General features: G+C 42.9%; 1 protein-coding gene across 3 annotated transcripts in view; it reads left to right on the top strand.

Moving 5' to 3' along the window:
• The window catches only part of LOC143519306 (cadherin-7), a 90352-nt gene extending 70050 nt beyond the window's left edge, over positions 1-20302 (top strand). For all 3 annotated transcript variants that reach the window (XM_077012611.1, XM_077012610.1, XM_077012609.1), the window contains 4 exons: positions 1272-1393; positions 11098-11215; positions 13120-13371; positions 18742-20302. In XM_077012611.1, the coding sequence (XP_076868726.1) occupies positions 1272-1393; positions 11098-11215; positions 13120-13371; positions 18742-19262 (1013 nt within the window). In that variant the 3' untranslated portion in view covers positions 19263-20302. The remainder of the gene's footprint in view (positions 1-1271; positions 1394-11097; positions 11216-13119; positions 13372-18741) is intronic.
• The last annotated feature ends 3568 nt before the right edge of the window (positions 20303-23870 follow it).

The raw sequence follows: 23870 nt of genomic DNA, 5'->3' as shown, positions 1-23870 counted from the left end.
GGTCTGCCTCAAGGACAATACACGTGTAATGCCTAATAATAACATCCAGCAGATTTTTTGAAGGAATCATCAGAGAATTTAAGCTTCAGCTAGCTTTAACATTTTTCTAACCCTACCAATTCTCAAACCCATTTTATGCAGACACCAGTCCTGCTATAATTGTTTACACTGGAATAAATATAAAATAACCCAGGATGCATTGAAGATATAAGATGTGTAGGATTACAGTATACCTTGTGAATGTGATATTTAGACAGAAATCCAAGTCACTTTCTCCAGGTTTATAATAACCACAGCTTGCATTTATACAGAGATCCAATGGAAATGTATCATAATTGGACTTTCTGTGCTTATGTTTCTTCACAGACTTGTAGGTACAGAACAAATTCTGTTTGAGTAATACTAAAGACAAACTTGGATAAAAACAAATTAATAATTCAAACACTCAGAAACTTCTAGAGATCTTTAGACACTAAAAACATTTGTATGGAATGCATCAAGGAAAAAGGTTACAATTTCCCAGTATGGCCTAGTGATACTTCACCAGGAGGCACTGATGCACAATCAACCTTTTATTACATACATTTTATTAATATATGTTTAATTGTGCTTCATTTACTGGTCACAACCATTTTCTGGTCACTGCATGTGGTCATGTTACATACAGCTACAATTGAAGTGCATTAATCATGTACAGGTACAAGGGGTACTTGGTCTGTGTCTGAACACTGGACAACTGCAGGTGTTTGGGTTGAGGGATGTTTGCGATACAGTAGTGATACTGGCATTGGCATTGTAACAGGTAGTGGTGTATCAGCTACAGGAGTGTTTCTGGAAATCTGGAAATTGTTAATGATTCTCTGGTAGTCAACGTACATACATACATGCATGTTTGATAAAGGAAAAAAGGAAGGGGATTACCTAATAAGCAGAGAAATGGGCCAAGGTAGGTCTGGACATTTGAAAGATCCAATTGGAACAACTGGTCCACTAGAAACCCAAAAGATTATTTGCCTCTAGGTTTTTAGGTTTTTGAGATAATTTGGTGTCGGTAGTGTTGCTCAATGATAGTTTTCCTCTTTTACTTCTGTCAGAATTAATTAGTTCTTTTGATTAATTTATTGCTGGGCACTGTGATATGGTTGGAATCAATGGATGTTCATGCCAGCTATAAACTATTTAGCTTTTTTCATATTTAACAGAGTGTATATTTTATACATTTTTCTATTCACAATTCTCTATCTCTGCTTCTTTTTCTATATCTTTTTCAGAGGACCCATCTCAGGTGGGTAGAGGCCTAGCTGTCATTACAGTGATGGACATAAATGACAACGCTCCAGTCTTTGCCATCGAATATGAAACACTTGTTTGTGAGAATGCATCACCTGGACAGGTAAACAATAGTCCTAGGTGTGTGCATGTGTCTTCAAATGTGTGTGTGTGTGTGTGTGTGTGTGTGTGTGTGTGCGCGCGCGCGTGTGTACGTGTGTCTGTGTGTGTGTGATAATTTTTTCTTGATAATACTTCTCTGCATCATCAATTGCATCATGAATTCCATAGGCCGTTTTCATAATTGATGCTTTCATCATTTACATCATATGGTGACAGGAGGTTCCACAGAATGCCATTTTTCCAAAAGGGTATTTTAATTTGTGGCGCATGCTGTTTAAATATTCTGTGCGTTCATGCGTAATGAAAAGTATCATAAAAACAAAACAAAGCAGAGTTAGTTTCACCTGCGGGAGACACAGGTCTGCTCTGTGAGGAACTTCTGTGCATTCCTTATGAGTTGTTTAGCATTTGCCCTTTTTGTAGCTAAATGACTGGATATATATCACTAGGAGTGATCTATCTGCTCCTGGCATTTGGAAAATATGATCAGGAAAAGGAGGGGGAAGCCAGATTGGAAAGAGAAGTAAGTGTAATAGATCAAAATGATGCACTAGTTCAGAAATAGCCATTAGGCTGCTTTTATATTTCTCCTTCATTTGCTCTCTTTATATTTTGTTGGTGTGCTTTTGTTGCATATGAAAATAGGAGATACGTGCACCATTTTAACCATGAATCCTAATCAGCACAATGTTCTTGTGTTTTATAGTGTTGAGCTCCACTGCACATGTAATTTAGAGATTAAGGATTATAATCTATCCACTTCAGATCTTATCAAATTCATTTGCATTTGTTTTTTTTGCTTTTGGAGTCACAGCTTTGTACATAGAATGTGAAAGCAAATTGTACAATGATTATAGGCTAATCTGGGGAATATACTCTTTATAAGAGCTCAGTGCCAATCATTTCATTTCATCAGTAGCAATCAGAAATACAGTATCTTTACTGGTCTAAATGCATCCCGCCTGCTAAATGACCACTGCATATTTTTTTAAGTCCCCTTTATTAAAAACATTTCCCTACGAACAGCCTTTTAAAGGCTTTTTAAAAGCCTACATTTCTGGAAGATAGGTGTTTTTCTCTTGCACATCCAGGCCTGTGTTTAGCCCAGAGCCACACTGAGCTGCCTGCCCCTGCATTGGCATGGCTTCCTCGGGCTCCGGTGAGTCCAACCGCTTGGCCAGGCGCTCAGTCTTTCAAAGCTTTCAGTGTGGCGAGTTAACACGGGGAAGCATAATAAACTCATAATGTGCTGCCATTTCTCAGCTGCTAATTAGCAGCAGCTCACTCCCCAGGAGCACAAATGTCGGGCATCGCGGTTCAGCGGCCGGCCCGTCTCGTGCCACGGTATTAATTGATATTACAGCCAGGCTGTCCAGGGTGAGTGGGTGGGCCGCGGCCAGAGAGGTGGGGTTGTGATCCACAATCATCGCAGACATGCCATCGGCAAGCGTGAGTGCCAGGGGACGCTTTGTGCCCGGACATCGCACTGCTCCGCTGGGGTATGTAGACGGGCTGTTCTCCACGAGAGCCAGGTGGACCATCTGCAGATGTTTTTATCCCTGATGGGTAGAGAAGGATCATGGAAAGTCCCTTTTCTTCTCTTCATTGATATGTGAAACGTGTACGTTCGGAATTTGGATGAAGAGGATCCCGAGGTGTTTTGCACGTTAGCAAATGAAATTGAACCAGGCTGCACTTGTTTAGCAGGGAATGCCGTCAGGGCGCTGCTTAAAAATGGCCGAGTTCTCAGGTGGCCAAGGACGCAGATGAGCTGTGTGCTAAAACTCGTTTGCATAACGAGGGGGCAAGGTGAGATGTGCTCTCTGCATGCATGCATTTTAATGGCCTGTGCGTGCACCGTTCCCAAAATCCACTTTTTCTTGTCCGAATATTACATGTGCATACATATTGGATGTTAATGCCACGTGTTAAAGAACCCTGGTTTAGCCTAAGAATGGTCAGGATGGTATTGGATCTTGTTAAATTATATTGCATTGGGATTACATTTTTGTATCTTGTGATGATGAAGGAGACATTATCTGTAGGGCATTCTATTAAAACTTTACTCATCATGATAGTGCATCGGTTATTATAATCGACAGAGACAGAAAATTACACAAAGTCTCCTAAATCCTAAAGTGTTGATCCATATTCTAAATGCCGATCAGTGCTTTGCAGCGATAGGCAATGTTGGGAACGTTACTTTAAAAAAGTAATTAGTTATAGTTATAGTTACTCACTACTTGTTCAAAAAAGTAACTGAATTACTCTATAATAAAAGTAACTTGTTACCAGGGAAAGTAACTATTTGCATTACAGTAAAAAAAAAGTTATATGCCAATGAATAAGGATTTATTGAAAAAGCAGTTTTCACAGTCAGTTGAAATAAGTAGATCAGAAAGGTGTTAAATTTTGATATTTATTGCACATCCACAGACCAGTGCAGGATAAAATCCTTTAAACTGTAACGTAGCTCGCGCTACGGAGCGAGGAGACGGACACAAACGCTGAGGAGAGCGAGATTTAATAAAGGGAATACCAAAAGCAGAATCGACATAGCAGGCAGGGGTCATAACGTTAGGGCAGTCCGAACAAGAACGAGAAACAGGCATGGTAAAACGAGAACAGGGAAGACTCACGGACCGGGCAGGAACAAACAGATGACGGGAAACACAGAGCTAGAAAACAACGAACGAGAAAGGCACAGACCAACTAATCACACAAAGCACAAAACCACGGATGACTAGACTGGGGAATACCGGGACATATATACATAGAACCGAAACAAGGAACAGGTGATAACAATGACACGGGGGTGTGGTAACAAATGAGGAATCACGGAGACAACGAGCAGGGCGGGAGAAACAGGCAGGGAACACAGACATGAGGGAACCCGGAGTGACAGCCAAGGGAGGGGGCGAGGCCATACGTGACATTAGGCCCACAAGGGCAGACAGGACAGGGAAATGGACCAGGACAGGACAAATCAGGACAAGGAGACAGAGGCAGGACCGAGACAGGGGAACCAGAGACAGGGCAAGGAGCAGGAGCAGGGCTGGACAGGACAGGACCGGGGACAGACACAGGAGCGAGGCCAGGGGACAGGGCAGAGGCATACACGGAAGCAAACACGGTTTGGACGACTGAGACTGGGACAGAAACAAGGTGAGTGACGACGTGGGGAACAGATATGGGGACCGGGACAGAGAGGACACTACCGGAAACAGACACTGGAACAGGAACATGGACACGAACAGACACAACCACGGGGACAGGGACCAACACAAAGCCAGGGACGGAACACGGGAGCAAGGGGGACACTGGCATAGAGGCAGGAACACAGGGCGGAACAGATAACACATCGAGTCCAAGCCCACACGTGGGCAGCACAGTCTCTGGGGCGACAGGCGGGGTCCGCAGGCGGGCAGCGGGAACAGGCGCCGGCGTGGACGACCTCTCCCGGGTCGCGGGGACAGCAGCCGGCGTGGACGACCTCTCCCGGGTCGCGGGGACAGCAGCCGGCGTGGACGACCTCTCCCGGGTCGCGGGGACAACAGCCGGCGTGGACGAACTCTCCCGGGTCACGGGGACAGCAGCCGGCGTGGACGACCTCTCCCGGGTCGCGGGGACAGCATCCGGCGTGGACGACCTCTCCTGGGTCGCGGGAACTGGAGCAGGTGTGGACTGCCAACGGGCAGCGGGAACTGGAGCAGGTGTGGATTGCCGACGGGCAGCGGGAACTGGAGCAGGTGTGGACTGCCGACGGGCAGCGAGAACTGGAACCGGCGTGGACGACCCTCTCCGGATTGCGGGAACGGGAACTGGCGTGGACCTCCTCCGGGTCGCGGGGACAGGCCGCTGACGTGGCGAGATGTCCTCGGGGGGCGTGTCCGCCGCACTGACGTCATCGGGGGGCGTGTCCGCCATAGCGACGTCATCGGGGGGCGTGACCGCCATAGCAACGTCATCCCGAGTTTCAGCCAGCCACTCCTTGGTTGAGTGGCTAGTACGTCCCCCCAAAAAATTCTTGGGGAGCCTTCTGGGAGGGGCTTCCGGGATCGGCGGAGGGAGGTCCTCTTCCACGGGGTCCTGGGCGAGCCTGGCAGAACACACAGACACACAAGCTCCTCGGTTGCTCTCTCTGCTGCGGCTCCGCCTCCCTTGAGGCATCGGGAGCCCGCGGTGGTCAGAGAGAGCCAACCGAGGGTTAAGCAAACGCTCGTCTGTGCTCTCAAACCGTCTGCCCGCTGCTTGCACTACAGGTAGTTTTTCCCCATAGTGTTTGCAAAACCGGGCAGACTCACAACGCTCAAATGGAGTCTCGTCACGAAAGCCAGTTGAAAGAGACTACGCTTTCTTCGATCTGCGACGAGACTTCCTTGTTCCCACAGCGCCAGGGGGATTCCTGTCTCCGCCTCGTTCGCGCTGTAACACACGAGAGTTAAACTGCACGGAAGCAGCCAACAACTCGTTACAGCGACTAAACTCACCGGAGTCTCGCTCCCTCGCTGTGTCCTGGTAAGATCCGTGGTTATGTAACATAGCTCGCGCTACGGAGCGAGGAGACGGACACAAACGCTGAGGAGAGCGAGATTTAATAAAGGGAATACCAAAAGTAGTGATGGGACATCTGAAGCTACGCTTCAAAGCGTGTACCGAGTAAAAAGGGGCGTGTCCGATGAAGCCCCGCTTCGGAGCTTGTGTTAGATTGAGCAAAATCACGTGATCAGCAACAAACGAGGCCTCGCATTACATCGGCCACGTCATTGCTTCATTTTGCGTATCGTTTTTCAAAATAAAAGCGCTATGAACCCTGTTGCTTCGTGTTGTAGAAGGTGGTTAAATTTAAAATCTGGAACGTTCTAAATTCTTTTTGTTTGATCAGGATGTACATCAGATTCACACATCAAAAACAGATTAAAACCATTGGAAGAGGCAAACCTTATTTGTAATGTTAAAAACATTTTACATTTGGCAGACGCCCTTATCCAGAACGACTTACATTTTATCTCATTTTTATATAAGTGAACAATTGAGGGTTAAGGGGCGCCTCAGTCATGGCCTCAGGTCTGGGAATCGAACCCACGACCCTCTGGTTACAAGACCAGTTCCCTAACCACTTCCCTTCCCTAACCACCAGGCCATGACTACCAAACCAGATCTAGAACCCCCAAGAAGCAATTATTTTAAACACATTTTGTTTTTTTTTTAAATCAGTTTCTAACTCAAAATATTCAGTCTGCCTCAACAACCACTCAATTCCCAATATAGTAAAGTACAACATATCTTCATTGTCAAATACGTTCATGACATACAAGAAAACCCAACACAACCACTAATGGTCAGGGATTAGATTGGCTACAAATCATTTTAATAATTAAAACATGACAATTAAGTATGATTTAATTGATTCTCCTGTTACTAAACATGAGTTTGATTGAAACTTTGTGACAATATTGCATTTACAAATTGTTGAAAGTATGATCCAACTGAATGACGAGGCTGTTACAGTTTCACCAGCAGATGTCACTAGTGAGTGATGAATGAAGCCTCGAGTAATGAACCTTTTTGCAAAGCAAAGGGTTGGAAAGCTTCATTGCTTCAAGAGGCTTCATTTGCCCATCACTAACCAAAAGCAGAATCGACATAGCAGGCAGGGGTCATAACGTTAGGGCAGTCCGAACAGGAACGAGAAACAGGCATGGTAAAACGAGAACAGGGAAGACTCACGGACCGGGCAGGAACAAACAGATGACGGAAAACACAGAGCTAGAAAACAACGAACGAGAAAGGCACAGACCAACTAATCAAACTAAGCACAAAACCACGGATGACTAGACTGGGGAATACCGGGACATATATACATAGAACCGAAACAAGGAACAGGTGATAACAATGACACGGGGGCGTGGTAACAAACGAGGAATCACGGAGACAACGAGCAGGGCGGGAGAAACAGGCAGGGAACACAGACATGAGGGAACCCGGAGTGACAGCCAAGGGAGGGGGCGAGGCCATACGTGACATAAACATCTGTCAAATTTAATTCAGTTCTCTCAACCTAAGACAACTGGTTTGTTCACAACAGAAGTATACTTAACAATAAAACCCCTCTTCTTAATTAAATAAATCAAATACCCAGTCTGGTAGACATTCAGGAACTTTTTCTTAAATAATGTTTATATCGCCATCTTGAAAATGCTAAATTTTCTTCGGCTTGCTCCTGACTCGCCATTTCTGCCTCTTCTCCGTTTGTGTCGCATGTCACTGGTGTGCTTCGGCAAATGTGTAAAAACACTGGCTCTGATTGGCTACCATAATGCTGCCTTAGCCAATCGCTTACTGACTTGTTAAGTTAAACAGGTGTTACACAGAGAACTGTGACCTATGGAGATCTGTTACTCCTCACTAGCCTGGGCAGGGGTCCGCTTGCATTACTGTTAGTATATCAATATATAGTAATGCACCGCTTTTAATGACCAGTAACCTCAACGGCATTGTAACAACAGGAAAAGTAATTAATTATATTTTCCCGTTACTGACAAAATGACGCCGTTACCTAACGCCATTATTTTTAACGGCGTTATTCGCAACACTGGTGATAGGTAACACTCAACAGAAACATGTTTGGTCATGATTTCTTTAGTAGTACACCAAGAGTATGCACTACTTGTAGAGCTTGATTTTTGTGCTGCTGTAAGCACAGTAAGAGACATTCTGTGTGTTCAGAGTCCTAAAGCAGGGAGTCATTTTACAAAAGGAGCCAGTGACAAATACCCAAGGCATCAAAACATCAAATCTCCTGTATGGATTTCTTCTTTTTTTCCCACTTAGTGATACTAACTCTAGGGCACTTCTAAAACATATGTAGAATCTTCTCAGCTGTTTCACTAATGAAAATGTACAGCTCAGCGGTAGCTAGCATGAATGTAGCTACACATACACACACAGGGGCTGGTATGACGTAGCAGGAATTGTCATCTAGTGAAACGTAAGATTCCATCATGATGTGGTTAAAGAGGGGTCAAACCATTAAAGTATAATATTGTGCTTAAGTGGCTTCCGTTCTGCTTTAAGTGTTTCCAGTCCCCATAGCTTCTTTGCTATAGTTCCTGAAATTTTATATCTATGCAGATTAGAGAAGGCCATTCACTTGTCTGTTGATTATTATTTATTGGGTCATCATTATGTAGAATATGGTATAGCAAAGGCATATTGCTTTTCATAATGCCCCAGTGTAGCTATTAGAATATTATATGCACATTGCATATATATTAATGACCTTCATGGCAGTTGTGCGTAAGGACACTTTTGTATTAAGATTGTTGATTGAATGTGGCTAATGGAAATGACACGTGGTCTTGTGTGACATGGGATACCAAATGATTACTCTTGACCCGTATCTCTGGTTTCTCTTTGAAAAGCTGAGTTGTGCTTTTAGACTAGCTATTTGTTTAGGTGCTTACCTCCACAAACAGGCCTCTGCAACACAGGGGTGGGGTTCCACGGCAACCCCCAGTAGTTCTCGCTGTAGCCATGGTGACTGCTGTTATCACTTTTCATTCTTTTCATTTCAGTGACAACCATAATCTCGTTGTTCATGTGGAGAAATTGCAGCGCTCGCTCTATGGCGTGACGGAACTGCTGTGAATGAACAGCTTAGCCATGGACACAGGGACTGACACGTGTCTCACTGTAATTCCATAATGAGAGAGAATGTTGTGTCAAAGTTAGGGAGGTGGCATTCGTGTCAGGTGGGCCCAAGAAAGAAATGAACAGATCACCTATCTCCAATCTCAAGACTGTGGAAAGGCCTGCTCTGTTGCCATAGCAATATATGCAAGGCTTTGATTAAAACATGCCCCTAAAGTGCTACAACTGGTCTCTAAAGGGCACCATTAATTTAACACTTCACAGTGTAACAATGCCCAAAATTGGTCACCAAAAACATTAAATATAAATGAATGTGTTTGTTTAGTTTTTTTTTTTTTGTTGCTTAAAATACTGAGAAGTGGTGCAGAAATAAGCCTTTTAAAAAGCAAAGAAAAAAATCTGTGCAAAAGCAAGTGTGTGGACTCACTGGCAAAGGTCCAAAAAGAAAAAGATGGGTTTATTACTAAAGACTGTCCAACCCACCTCATCTCCCTCTTACAATCAGCTAGCAGGAGTGCACCTAGGTTCGCTCCAAGGTCCCGTGTTTTTGTAAGCCATGCCAGTGTCGGTGTCAGAGAAGAGAGAGCACAGAGTGAAATGTGGATTCAGTGTTGGTTAGTGGACAGAATGTTCCCACAGTGGCCGGACAGATAAGCTACTCAGCACAAAACCAGCATCAGTCATTCTTTCTAGCATGCACAGTGTTCAAGGTAAAAAGTGTTTCAAAAAGAACTTTGCTTTAGAACATCTATCAATTAAAAAATATTTTGTTTTCCCCTTCTTTTAATGGCTCTCAGACACCAGTGTGTACCAGACACAACATAACCAAAATACACATATAATTGTCATGTTGCCAGCATTCAGTTAATTTTGTTTGGGCCCTCACAGCACTTTTATACAACTGGCTATTGACAGTACTGTTGGCATCAGACGTGAGAAATCAGGGGGTGGAACATGTTTCAGAAGAAGATTTACCAACTGATACAATCTTTGTTTATACTCAAGCCTAGTTTTAGCCTAGCTATTACTGGTATACTACCATCTTCTAGATCAATGGCGAGCTGGCTAGAGCCTGCAACCTGCTCATAAGAGGACAGCGTGCTCATAAGTTAATCAGGCAGTATTGATTCTTGTACTACCCATGAAGATTTAGATCTCTTTAAAAAGACTCTGCTCTTAAGTTTGAGCCTGGACTCTGCCAAATCACCACTTAGCACAATTATAAGCGATAAGTGGCATCACTTGTGCTTAAGACTTTAGTCTTCAAAATGAATCGACTTCGACCCATAACATTAATCTTGAAATAGGCCAGTTTATTTTCCTTCATCTGTCATCTTCAGCTCTAATGAATGAACAATAATGTGATTTATCAACAGAGAAGATCTAGAGATGCATATTAAAATGTTGCCGAAGCCTAAAATATTAATTACATTCATATAATATAAAGAAATACAGGAAAGGTAGGTTACCATTTAAGTTTAAATCTGCATAAACCCACAAAGGGAACTGCAAGTCATTACAGTTCAATATAATTTCCTCAAACTCTACAACATTTGCTCTTTAACTAAGATCGGATTCTAATTTCACTTGAGCTTGTTTAACTTTGTGTTTATCATCTTAATGTTGACTGGTGTTAAGTAGCATTACTGCATCAAATAGAGTTATATGAGTTATATTATTGATGCCTACACTCTGAGATGTGTGTAGTTGATGATTTCATAGTGGCTTTCATCACAACTCGTTTGAAAGTTCTATACCTTTAGCTAAACTGAAGATCTTAAAGCGTTAAGAGAAGTACTTAATTGTATGTAATAGGCTTTATCAGTTAGGACCGTTGGAATGAATTTGAGTAAAATATTGCAAGTAGAATGCAGTCACATCTAGCAACTTGATGAACCATTGACCTTTCGATACACCCAAGCTGGTGCAAACCTCCCAAGCCTCCATCTGTCCTACGGCAGGCGATCGCTCCAGCTTTTCTGTCTATAAGTCTCCTGCAGCCTGGCCCGAGCGAATGGCCAACCGCTGTCTCGTCTGGCTCCGTGTGCTCAGGTGATCCAGACCATCAGTGCGGTGGATAAAGACGAGCCCCCTGGTGGCCATCGCTTCTTCTTTACACTCGCCTCGCCCGCCGTCAGCAACCAGAACTTCACCCTGCGAGACAACAAAGGTAGGCACAGCACCTCCCAAGCACCGCCTGGGGCTAACGGCCCTCTCAGAACAGAGAGCATACACAAGACAGAGGACTAATGCTGCATGGCAAAGACTGAGCGGTAGGATGGGGTTTGTGGAGTTAAAGGGTTATGTTTTACACGCCGATTTCCATAAGGTGGAATTTTGCTGCTGTTACAGTTCTTCATTTGAAAGATCTTCACAAAGGTCTTTGCATGGTAACAGCCAGAATGTGGGATTTGGAAATACATTTTACTTGCTCAGTTTATCCATTTTTAATCATTCTCAGTGCCATATTTCAGTTACCAAATGGGCCTCGCTGCATAATACTGCAGCAGTTTTACTTAGAGCGATAACAACAATGCAAAATTAACCAGCTAGGGGAACTTTTGAATATGGCTATTTGTCACCATTACTTTTGAATTCAAAACTGTATTTCAGGTTGCCGCTGTGAGCCTTTTGTCATTGGTTTAAGGGTGAAATTCAACATTTTTTATATAGCTTTGTCTTGTTCATAGTCTAATTCTGCAGACTTTGTATTCCAACTCATATTACACTGTATCTGACATTTCAGGCTCAGATCTTAATATGAAATACATGTCTTAAAGGGATATTTCAGTATACAACTCATATATATATACAACTCAGTACAACAAGTTGTTGTAGGTGACACTGCCTTTCAGCTGCCACTCTGGGCTTGGGTGTTTGAAGAAGTTCAGACATCAAGATATTGTCCATAAACAAGACATTAAAACTCATCTTATTTGCCTCACCTTTGAATGGAGTTTTCCAGATTAGATTTCTTTGGATTTCTAATGTTGTTTGAATGTTAATTGGTGGTTTAGTAATGCAGGGATATAAACAGATAAGATATGATATAGAAAATTTGAGGAGAAAATTTTCCATTTGAAAGTATAATTTAATCCCAGAGTAAAGTAAAATCTCTATGTGAACAAAAATATCTATCTTCTTTTTCTAAGAGATGAGTTTTTCAGTTTGTATGATTTGGGTTTTTTGTTTGTTTGTTTGTTGTTTGTTTTTAGTGTCAAATGTTGTCACTGCTATGGATTCACTGTGGTACAGTATATTTATAGGGGTACGGTTTCCTTCAGGATGTTCCCAACTTTGCCTCATGTCTTCAGGGATTTAGTCTCAACTCTAATGTGATTGCTTAATATCATATTAGATGCATTTCTATATTTAAGATCTCTATTCTGAATATTTTTATGGATATCGGTAATGTGACAAAAACTGGCCAGACACTCGTGGAGAAAAAGTAAACATGAAGGTTTTAACTGCCAAGGAAGAATACAGAACCTTAATCGGTAAACAGGCACAGGCCAGTACAGTGATGAGAAGCCAATACTACATATGGGAGTACCAAGAATGTCAGTGCAGGTCAGGAAGCCACATGAGTATCAGAAATGACCAGAACAGAGAGGAGAATACAAAAACCACAGACAGCAGAATAACAGGTGAGCACATGTGAGAAACAAATACTGAAAACTGAATATGATAAATCACATAGTGAAGGCTGACATGAGAATGGATGTTCAAAGTAAATACTCAGGTGAGGTCAAATTGATAAGTGGGTTATGGTTGGTGGACTGAGGTGATGCAAATGTTATCCGGACTCAGGTAAGTGCAGTACAGGAAATAATCCATTGACTCCACTGAGCCAACAGGTGAGACAGAGTGAGGAGAACTAGGGTTGATGGGATCCATCCATCCATCCATCCATCCATCCATCCATCCATCCATCCATCCATCCATCCACAATTTAAATATAATGCATATTGTTTGATGTGCTAATTGTAAAGTAATAAAAAACACTCATTGTAATATCTCCCACATTGTGACCTTGACCTTTCCATGCCGACCCTTGACCTCTCCCTCCCACAGACAACACAGCGTCGGTTCTAACGAAGCGAGGCGGGTTCCGGCGGAGGGAGCAGGCGCTGTACCAGCTGCCCGTGCTGATCATAGACAGCGGCAGCCCCTCCCTGAGCAGCACCAACACGCTGCTGGTGCGCGTGTGCGACTGTGATGCGGACGGTGTGCCACAGGCCTGCGGGGCCGTCGCCCACACGCTCCCCGCCGGTCTGAGCACCGGGGCCCTGCTGGCCATCCTCGCCTGCATCTTCATATTGCTGGGTAAGGCCACCAAAACCCCAGACAGGTCTCAGCCTACACGAGTACCACAATCACCATGTTACATAATTATAATTATATATATGTGTGTGTGTGTGTGTGTGTGTGTGTGTGTGTGTGTGTGTGTGTGTGTGTTCGTGTTCGTGTGTGAATGTATTGTACCTTTGTAATTTTCTGCAGACAGCAAGGCCACCAATGTTCTAAATAGCATGGCCCTCAACTTTTAGCTACTGTTTGATAGAGAACATCATAGAGAATAAGTAATGTCACGCTGCTTTTTAAGCAGTACACAGAGGCCCATCTGGCCCAGTGGCTTTGTTTTCAGCTCATCAGAGCTGTACTGCCCTGTTCCAAATTGCTCTCTGTAAAGCCACTGATGAAGGAAATTCACTCAACATAGTGATCAGCACATTAAATATTCTCCCCTTGTGTATCCGCATCCATCAGGAATGCTCTACCTCTTTAAGAAGAGACAAAAATCTTCTGTGCTCTAAACCTTACAGAGTTACACCACATTACCGACCCAAACGTTTGAACAGGTTGGAAACACCCCCCCCCCAAATAGGATAAAAGGTTTGTAGCCGAAAAAGCTGTAAGGAGGCCTTGTGTCAGGAGTTTGCCCTCATTTTAAGCTGTGAAATACTTGTGGTTCTGACTGCAATGAGCACTTCAAAGGTGCAAGGAAAGTGAGTGATAGGGCTTTCCTGTAGTGAAAGATTTTGTCCACAACAATAGAAGCCTCCCTCTGCTTATGGTAATGCAGCCGCATGCCTCTGGTCACTGATGAGCGCCCCCTGGTGTTGTGGGACTCTTGCAGCCCTAATGTTTCGGCATCTTTGGTTGTTCTTTAATAAGCAGCCAATCCATGCAGCTCTTTAATATGCCCCCCCCCCCCCCCCATCCGCTTTTGCCCCTCTTTCCTTTGTTGCACTTCTTTACAGTGCCGTCATGCTCTTTTTCTCCACAGCCTCGTCTCGTCTCATCTCCTTCCTCTTCTACATTTCTAATGTCTTTCTCTACAGCCCCATTGTGCTTTAACACTGCCAGCAACACCATGCTGCCTTCACCCCCTCTCTCTCTCTCTCTCTCTCTCTCTCTCTCTCTCTCTCTCTCTCTATCATCTCAAGCTTCTCCTCTTCTGCCCTGCTCGGGCTCAGTCTACTAGCTGCCACGGTGTGGCCGTTGGTGTGTGATTGCATTGTTTTGGCTGTGAGGCCGGATGAGCTGAGGGGGACGAGAGCGAGTCCCCCTGAGGATGTGCGGTCCTCCTGAGGACCTGTCAGCCTGTGGTCCTGCTCTCCCCGTGGAGGCTGAGCTAAGCTCTCCCAGCAGCACCCAAGCAGACTGTGCGCTGTCACTTGGCATAGATTATGGGCCTCTACATAATCAAAGTGGCAGCAAAGACAAATCTCTGTAAGAATGAGCAGAGTGGTGATATTGCTCTCATTCATAAAGAACTCTGTATTCATACGGTGTGTGGTTGATGGCTGGAAGCATGGAGTAGAATGACAAATTGGCCAGGATACAAATGACAAGAATTTGTAGTACAATTAAAGCAGAAACTAAAGACGAATGTTTGTAGCATATGTGTGTCCACTTCACTATTTCACCAACTGAACTGCTTGGTAGGAAGTATAGCAATTTATGACCCATGTAATAGATCTAAACTGAGGTTAACACAATAATGGAGCATTCTGAGCTTAAGAGTGATTGCTGGCAAATGTTTATGTGGACAGGTGTTCATAAATGCTCTGAGGCTGGAAATGTTTAACTCCTTTTATGAGACTTAGTTTTAAAGTGTAAAGATCTTCAAGGATGGTAAAACCTCACCGTAATTTTAGAGTCAGCCTTAGAAAAGGTCAAGCTAGAACTGTTCATCTTTAAATCTCAGACGTTTCATACAGACTTTGAACTCATTGCTTTTATTTATGTGAACTTAACATTTAAATGAAATTTTGAATACAGTGTGATCCATGGACATGCAATTCTCTATAAAACAAATATGTTATGTGACAATTTTATGACAACAAAGAATTATTGAAATGTTTTCAGTATAAGGCAAGGGTTGGTTTTTATTCATATTCTTAGTACCTGAACACATCAGTGTGATAACAGCAGACTCTGCTGGACCTCATCATCACGGCTCCTTTTGAGATTTACAGGCTTATCACTGCATGGTTATGTAGAATATTTTGAACACATTTTGATTTTAGATGGTGTTTAATTAAAGATTTGTCATAAGGTAAGGCTGGACGAAGCACGCCTATTCAAGTTAGTGGCGTAAGAAGCAATACAGTTCCTATTTGCATAAATGGGAGTGTCTCTTTGCATGATCTGTTTTATAACTCACCACCCCATCCTCTCAACCTTCCTCTTGTTGTGGCAGCAATGCCAACTAGCTGAACAGACCTGAAACAAAATAATCACTGAAGAGGAAAATTAACTGCTAACTTTTGGTGTAATGCCCAGAATTTCGCAGCGACGTGAATGGGACTCGGGATTCATCTCGTCTGCATAAAGGGGGAATGACTTCCCCTCCCTCTCACAAAACCCACATGAGGTAGTTCTTGAAGGTGAACCCACTTGACAATCCTCTTTCAAGAACACCTAATGCATTTTAATGCCACACATTGAAAATGACAGTTTTTTTTAATCTAATGTATAGCTCCTGGGGTTGGCTTAATCAGGAAGTATCAAACTGACCACATCTCCCATTTTCATCAAGTGGAAACAGAGTGATTTGCCCAAATTGCAGGAGAGTGCACAGAGTATGTTTAAAATGCGAACAGACATATTGGCTTGCTAAGTTATTAACATGCTACAACTGTTAAATCATACCAGATAGCATTTGCTTGCCAAGGACTAGTTTTCGAAAAAAGCTTGAAAGCATACAGATCATAAACTGGAACAGCAAACAGGGAAAGACCACAACAGGCTTTTTGAATGTTATTCTGTATTTATTTTCAATGCATGCTTCTTGCAGTCAGCTTAGCTGCATAGCAGCACTGAACGCTTCATCTACCTGAAAGGCGGCCTGACATGTCAGGACAGGTGAGCGCTGGCTCTGACAGAGATGGGACGGGTACAAATGGGATCACAGCACGTCCATCCTCAGTTCATTACAGTGATGTACATAAGCCAAAAGGCACAGGGAGAGGCACTGAAAATTCTCCTTGTTCTTCATCGACTGCACATCATGGATCGTTCACACAATTCAATTACAGCAAGTCCTGGATAATGTGAAATCAATCTTTCCTTGGGGTCCCAATTTGCATCTGTTGCCCAGAACGGAGATGTCTAAAGCTGAATGTGGGTCCTACAGTGGCATTTTTACTTTTACAATGTTGTATTTGGCATTTGGTTGGAGATCTAGCAGTTATCACACCCCATTTAGGAGTTACAACACAAATGTATGTAAATACTGAAATTCATGTTTTGTTGAAGATTTTTAAAGAGCACGACTTACACATACATCTTTCATTAAATTAAATTCCCTGTTTATCTGAATTTATCTGAATCCTGTTTTTAAATATTTTGTGGGTTCAAAGCAAGTGTCATCTAGTCACCAAATTAAGTGCTAAAGCCCAAAGAACACACACGTTTTAGTTTTACAGGTATTTGTTTTGACGTCTAAGCTTCAGCTCATCTCATTAGTGCTTCGTTCTGTAAGACTGACACGAGACACCCGAGTCACCCTCACCCGACCATGTAGTTCCACATCTCGTCAGAGGTCTCATCTCTTCATTTCCTCTTCCTTTCTCTCGCCACAACGACACCACACTAAAATGGCGTGTGCTTCACATCCTGTGAGGTTCACAGGCACCACGGAAATCCAGACACCGCAGAGAAGACACATATTGTGATTTTTCAGCCTTCCTGCTGAGGGGTTGATGGATGAGGGATCATTAGGCGTTTGCCAGTCAACACCAGGCACTGTTGCGTATTTTCACACCCAATATGAGAGCGAGAAGAAAATGGTGAGATTGGGTGAGAGGTACTGGTGGATGCTACTGGAAACGCTTTGGAACGGATATATTTTTTCAAACCAGTATGTGCCAATTTAACATGCCTTTTAACATTACTGCCCTGCAATTTGCTGAATCATTAATGCAGTTGCCTTTTGTGTAAGTGGCTGTAAGCACATGATTGTACTTATGGGCGACATGCACGCAAGCGGGCTGTAGGACGGAGGGCTGCACGTGCGTTTGGTTTGGCTAGTGAGCGATTTGCTCCATCTGGTAATGAGGTTGGCTGCACTCTTTGTTCCAGCGAGCTGGTGAAAGAGTCATTTTCACAGCATTTGTGAACAAGGGCAAATGGCACTGAGTTGTAAATGGAAACTCCGTATGGGCACCCTGTATCGGCAGTAAACGACACTCATGCTTAATAACAACAACTAAAAAATCTGAAAATGCCATAGTTTAGATTCAGCACATGTAAACTAATTCCTGTGGATCAAAGATGTGAGATTATTATCTGCATATGCACAGTCTCTAAGTTTAGATTATTTCAACAGATACATGTAACTGTTAATTTTCAGTAATTAACAGGAAAATATTTTCAAAAATGCACTTTACAACAGTCAGTAATGAACCTGTGCCCAGTGCCAGAGTTCAGTCTCACATATTGGATATTTGGCCAAGTTTCACACGCTTGCGATATTCCTTTGGGGACTTGAGCAATGGAGCTTCTGTTCACTGGACAATGCAGTGGTTCTTGTGGGAAATGGACACGTGAAATTCAGTGACTAGAATTAGTCCTTCTGAGTTGTACTTCAGCCTTCAATTGCTTTCCGAAGTCACGTTTGTTGCTGTGGCCTGCTTGCAAGCTTTGATTTAAAAAAAGCTTTATTTATTTGTAGAATGTTCCAGACATTTAAGTTTAGTTTTGCCAGCATTACACACAGTTCTGTTTTAATCACAGGAAATCTGGCAAGCATAAAGCAGCGTATATATCTGTCTGTGAACCCAAATAGAAAGGTTTGCCTGAAGCATTTAATTACCTAATGTATAAATATAATAAACTCAGAGTTTGATGAGAGGTGATGAGTGTTTTTAGCACTCAGATAACAGTTCAAGTTACATGATTACATTGTAATTTACTGTGGATGACTTTTGCTTCTGGGTCATACATTGAGTTTTTCTACCAGTAATAACAGTGTTGCATATCATGCACATTATACACTGACACAGATTATGGAACACAGTGGCAATAAACGGAGGTTACATTGGTTGATTAAAGAAAATAAATAAATAAATAAATAACAAAGGTAGATTGACTTTTGATCATTAAAACATTTGCACAGCTATCCATCAGTTATCTGATGGAAATAACTTGAATTTCTTGATTATTTTTAATATATGTGTTTTGCAGTTTTCGTTCTGCTGATTGTGATGATGCGTCGCCGAAGAAAGGAGCCCCTCATCTTGGAGGATGAACGAGACATCCGAGAAAACATCGTCCGCTACGATGACGAGGGAGGCGGTGAGGAGGACACTGAGGCATTCGACATGGTCACCCTGCGTAACCTTAATATTATGCGTGACCCCAAGGTTCGCCGGGATGTCACTCCCGAAACGCCGACTTTCTTCCCCTACCCGCCATCCACAGCATCGAGAGCAGCGTACAAGATGCTCCCAGACAACGTGCTGTTTCGGGAGTTCATCTGGGACCGGCTGAAGGAGGCCGACGTGGATCCGTCAGCGCCGCCGTACGACTCGCTCCAAACCTACGCATTTGAAGGCAGCGGCTCAGTGGCTGAGTCACTGAGCTCACTCGAGTCGCTCAGTTCGGACTCAGAACAGAGCTATGACTACCTCAGCAACTGGGGACCTCGCTTCAAAAAACTGGCGGACCTGTATGGAAACATGGAAGGAAATAGCATCTTCTCGTAGCTTCTCTCGACCTGCCTAGCATGCAAAAACATGGTGGAAATCAAACGGATGAAGTTGTATTGGAAGGTTGAGGCGAGGTACCTGGACTCAATCTTGTGTGTCATTTGATAGCTTTAGGCCATCAAATGAGTCACAAGCAACAGTTGAACATTTTGAGAGAACCGTTATGAAAATCATTGATTTTGAGAAGAATGCAGCAAGGTCTCCGGATTTAGTTTATGCTTACATGTGAAAACAGGCTGGAAAAAATACATTTGAAATGTAAGAATTTGTTCGTTTACATGTTTAGGGCTAATCAGGCTTCAGTGGCACCAATGCTGCGATTGGCAAGGAATAGTTTTGGAGGAAAGACAAAAAAATTGACACCAGGCTTTTGACGAACCACGGAATTTCTCTGCGTCTGATGGCATGGACATAAATGCTTCACCTTGCCACATGAATCTTTTGGCTGAAACTTTTTGTGGACTTGGGATGTTTTGTCTCCCAAAATGTGTTGAACTGAACTATGTATGCGTAAGCTTCGTCAAGAGCGTAGGTGTTTTGTTTTGCATTCTTATGGATACGTGAACGTGTGAAAAACGTGGAGACCTGAAAGTGTGAACATCCTTCATTCAGGAAGGACGATGATCTTACTTTTAGTTTTTGTTCTCATTTTTCCAAAGCTTTTTGACATATTGTGAATAGCCAGATGATTCCATGCCGATAGGTCTACAGTAGAACTGATCTGGTCCTGGTGAGGTGGTTTGTTGTTCTACAAATGTGACAGTGGTTGTTAACTTGCAGTTTTGTTTATCTGTTCTAAATGTCATCAGTTTTATTGTCATAAGATGTAATGCAGTGAACCCATTGGATACGATATCTGGGTAACTTGACTGGGTATGATTCACAATGCTTTTTCCTTTTATGTTTGTGAAATAATTACACCTCGCTTACTCTTTAAAAGAGATGATTTGAGGTATTTTGTTACACTTATTAAAATATGAAAAAAAAAAAACATTTTAGCCACATTAGAAAGAAATATTGAATCTAGTCACAAACCTGTGGAAGATTATTTGAACATTTTGGAATATTCTAGTTCTTAAGCGTGTATCTTAAAGAGGATGTACCTCTTTCAGCAAGAGAGAAATCAAACACTGCAGAATGCTCTTCAATGATGAGATGGAAAGTAGTAATGCAACAATACTGGACAAGAAGAGTCCTCCAGTCAGAACAAGAAATACATTTTTAGCTTTTGCTACTGAACTTAACATGTTAATCAAGTCTTTCTCTAATTTATTTTGACGATACAAGACAAAAAAATGTGACAAATGTTCATATCCTTTTTTGCTGACAATAAAAAGGAAATCAGTTTCTCAAACGACTCTGGAGCACCTTGGGGTTGTTGTTTTTTTTTTTTACTTAAGAAGGACCATCTCCGAAATGTTTCGTGCTGCTTGCTATAATCATCAAGGAGAAACAGCTCGGGTCGGTGTGAGAACAGGAAGGCAGTATCTTCTCTTTGCTTTTTCCTAGGGAAGGGCCTCACACTGCTGGTTCTTCACCCACTGATGAAATGCCGGAGAGGAGAACAGACGGTTTTCGATGTGGCGTTGGCGTGGTGTGAGAGAGGGATGGGGGTGTGAAGAGTGACTGAGGGATTTGTTGTTTGTTTCTCATCTCCTCTCGACAGGGCCTGGTAGCTGAAAGGCATGCCAAAGAGTAAGCACAGGGGCTGGTGTCCCCACTGAGCCTTGTGTGAGGGGCCGCGCACTCAGACTGTCTTGTACGCAAATGAGCTTGTCCACACAAGTGCGTCCATGCAAAAAAACAATTGTGTGAAGGAGGACATTTTCGCTGCTAGCTGAGATTGCGTGCGCACAGTTAAGCCATTAGTAAGCATGCTCACAACCACTCATATTTTCAGTTTTTCAAAGTCAAATTTATTTATATAGTGCTTATTACAACAGCTGTTGTCACAAAATTGCTTTACACATGTCGGAGTCCAAGCAAATATCAATAGTGCAAGAAAAAACTCCCTAGAGAATGAGTAACAAACCTCAAGAGGAACCGAGACCCAAAGGGGGGACCCATCCTCCTCTTTACAGTTTCTTTTCCTTTTCTAAAACATCATCAATGATTGGATATGGAGATGACTGTCCAGAGTCTTATGCTGAGTCACATTTATAAATTCTAACATGTGGAATGTGGGAATGTTTTTGTGCGTCCCCTGTTCATGGCAGGATCTCATGCGAGGACGTGTTGAAGATTGTTGCCATCGTCATTCTAATGGCTGACCTTTGGAGATGAACCTGTTCCATGCCCCAGTAGACACACTAGTCCCAGTTCATTTGCCTTGAAAAGCCGCCCATGTAAAACACTGCAGTTCAGGTGTGATGGCTCCTGACTTGCGTCACAACAGCGTTTGTAAGCAGGCACAAACATTACAAGCTGGGATGTCCTGTCATTTACTTTTAAAGTAAGAAAGCCAACAGTATCTGACTGATTGAATGCCATGATGCAACAGTGGTAGGTTTGCGGAGTCACAGGCAGAGTGTGTGTTGTCAGGGAGGAATTCGCGAATCCAACAGGCCGCTTTTTAATTCGCCGTGATGCAACCCAGAGCAATGAGGAAGTGTCTCATCTCCTGCTACATGCATAAGTGCGATCCATGCTTGCAGGTAGTGATACTGCCTTTGAGGCTTTGAAGGTAGATGAATGCCTACTGTACAAAGAACTAATGAGAAAAGGAAAAAAAAAAACAGGAGTGTGTGTCGCAGCCAATGGACATGTGTTAATATGGATTAAAGACCTGGACGCTCCATGGACTCACCTATTCACTCTGAAGAGAGACCACCAGAGAACGCACAGCAGTGCGGGGTCTTACTGTACTTTGAGTGCAATGGACCTGATTGCCAATAAAGAAGAGAAAACATCACACAAATGTTATACCAAAAGCATAAGGCATCACTTCACTGATGATCTTGTTATTTCATGAGAAATATAGCGACTTGAAATAATGAGGGGGGTACAAAAGGGTTTCCCCTCTGTCAGATCTCCACTAAAGCCCCATTGGTCTGTAGTTTGTTGCTGTGAGCAGAAGAAAATGAGCTTGCTCCACCTGTTCTGGTCAATTCCACGTTTGCTACGTACCACCCAGATGCTCCATATCATCAGTGGTGCAACGCTTTGTGGACAGATGAAAGAAAAATGTAACCTTCTGGTAAATATGCACAATATTATATAACAAGACGCCTCACATGAAAGAATTACATACCACCAGTCATTCCAGCTTCATCCCAACATTCTCGATGATCTTGCTGGACAGAGAGAACATGATGATATGGGTCTGCTATGTTGCTTCAGACCTCCCCGAGTCATGGCCTAATCAGCAGTATGTTCAAGGATGACAGATCATGTTTTATATAAATTGAAACATAAAAGTACACTTCCTAATTGCCATTGCTTATTAAATATCTTGGATTTTTATGACCTTTACTAGGTAAAAGCATTTTTTCACTAACTATTTCGCAGTGTAAAACAGAATGTGGCATTTGTTATTGTACGCTGCTTGGCTTTATTTAGTATAATGCTTTAAATGATTATAGGTTCCCATTTTAGGGTCAGAAATCCTGCTAATTCCAATGGTTTTGCAAATCCTTGGTACATAAACTTACATTCATAACTTGCATACATATTTTATAGACAGAACATGAAGTTCTACTATTCAGCATACAATAACCTACTATATAAACAGAGCGCCAACAATGTTCTTTAAGTGAGCAGTGCGGGCAGGCCCATTGAGAGCTGATTTAGCAAAGGGGACAAAACTTGTGCTCTTTATCAGTGACTATAGAAGAGCAAAATATAATAAATGAGTTTGTAGACTGCTCAGGGTCAAGCGCTATTACAAGTGCTTTGCATAAAATGGCATTATTGTTGAGGTTTGAAAGGTTGTGCACCGAGAGGGCTGCAAAGCAGTGTGTGTGACTCAGGTGAGCTTGTCCCTCCGGGCAGCCACAGACGTTGTGAAGGAAGAGGGAGAGTCGTGGATTAGGATGGGTTCAATTATGTTTTCATGAAGCAGAAACATGAGGCAGAGCACCACATCAAGTGGTTAACAGACAGATGAATGTTTATGTCGCCAGTGTTCTGAAACGTCAGTGGAGTGGTGATCAGGACGGATTTTATTATCCGCACTGAATCCTTGATGCTTGGAGCTCTCCATCATCTCGACATACCCCCCTTTATTGGGGACGGGCCTCTAGGTGGTCTGATGTGAGATAAGATCAGGTCTTTTGTTTCTGAGACATTTATCCGTAGATGGATACAATCACAGTCATAACACTGCCTGCAGTTGTCTTTGTGCGTTTTCATAAATGCACGTCCTATAAATGGCATTCAAAAGTGATGACCTTAACATTTGACCAGTGGTCATGACAACGGATGTATTTTGGTTACTCTTGCCAATTTTCCTGAGAATGACTTCACAGCGAGGCGGTATCATCTCCCCACTGTACATTCTGTGTTTTTATGTTAAAGGATGAAACGTGCTCCAGCTTATTTGACATTTATAAAACATACCACCCCTAATCAAATGATCCAAGTACATACAGACCCATGTCCGTGTGA

The sequence above is a fragment of the Brachyhypopomus gauderio genome, chromosome 7 (genome assembly GCF_052324685.1).
Source record: "Brachyhypopomus gauderio isolate BG-103 chromosome 7, BGAUD_0.2, whole genome shotgun sequence".
Classification (NCBI taxonomy): Eukaryota; Metazoa; Chordata; class Actinopteri; order Gymnotiformes; family Hypopomidae; genus Brachyhypopomus; species Brachyhypopomus gauderio.
This window is presented reverse-complemented; position numbering and strand designations above follow the sequence as displayed.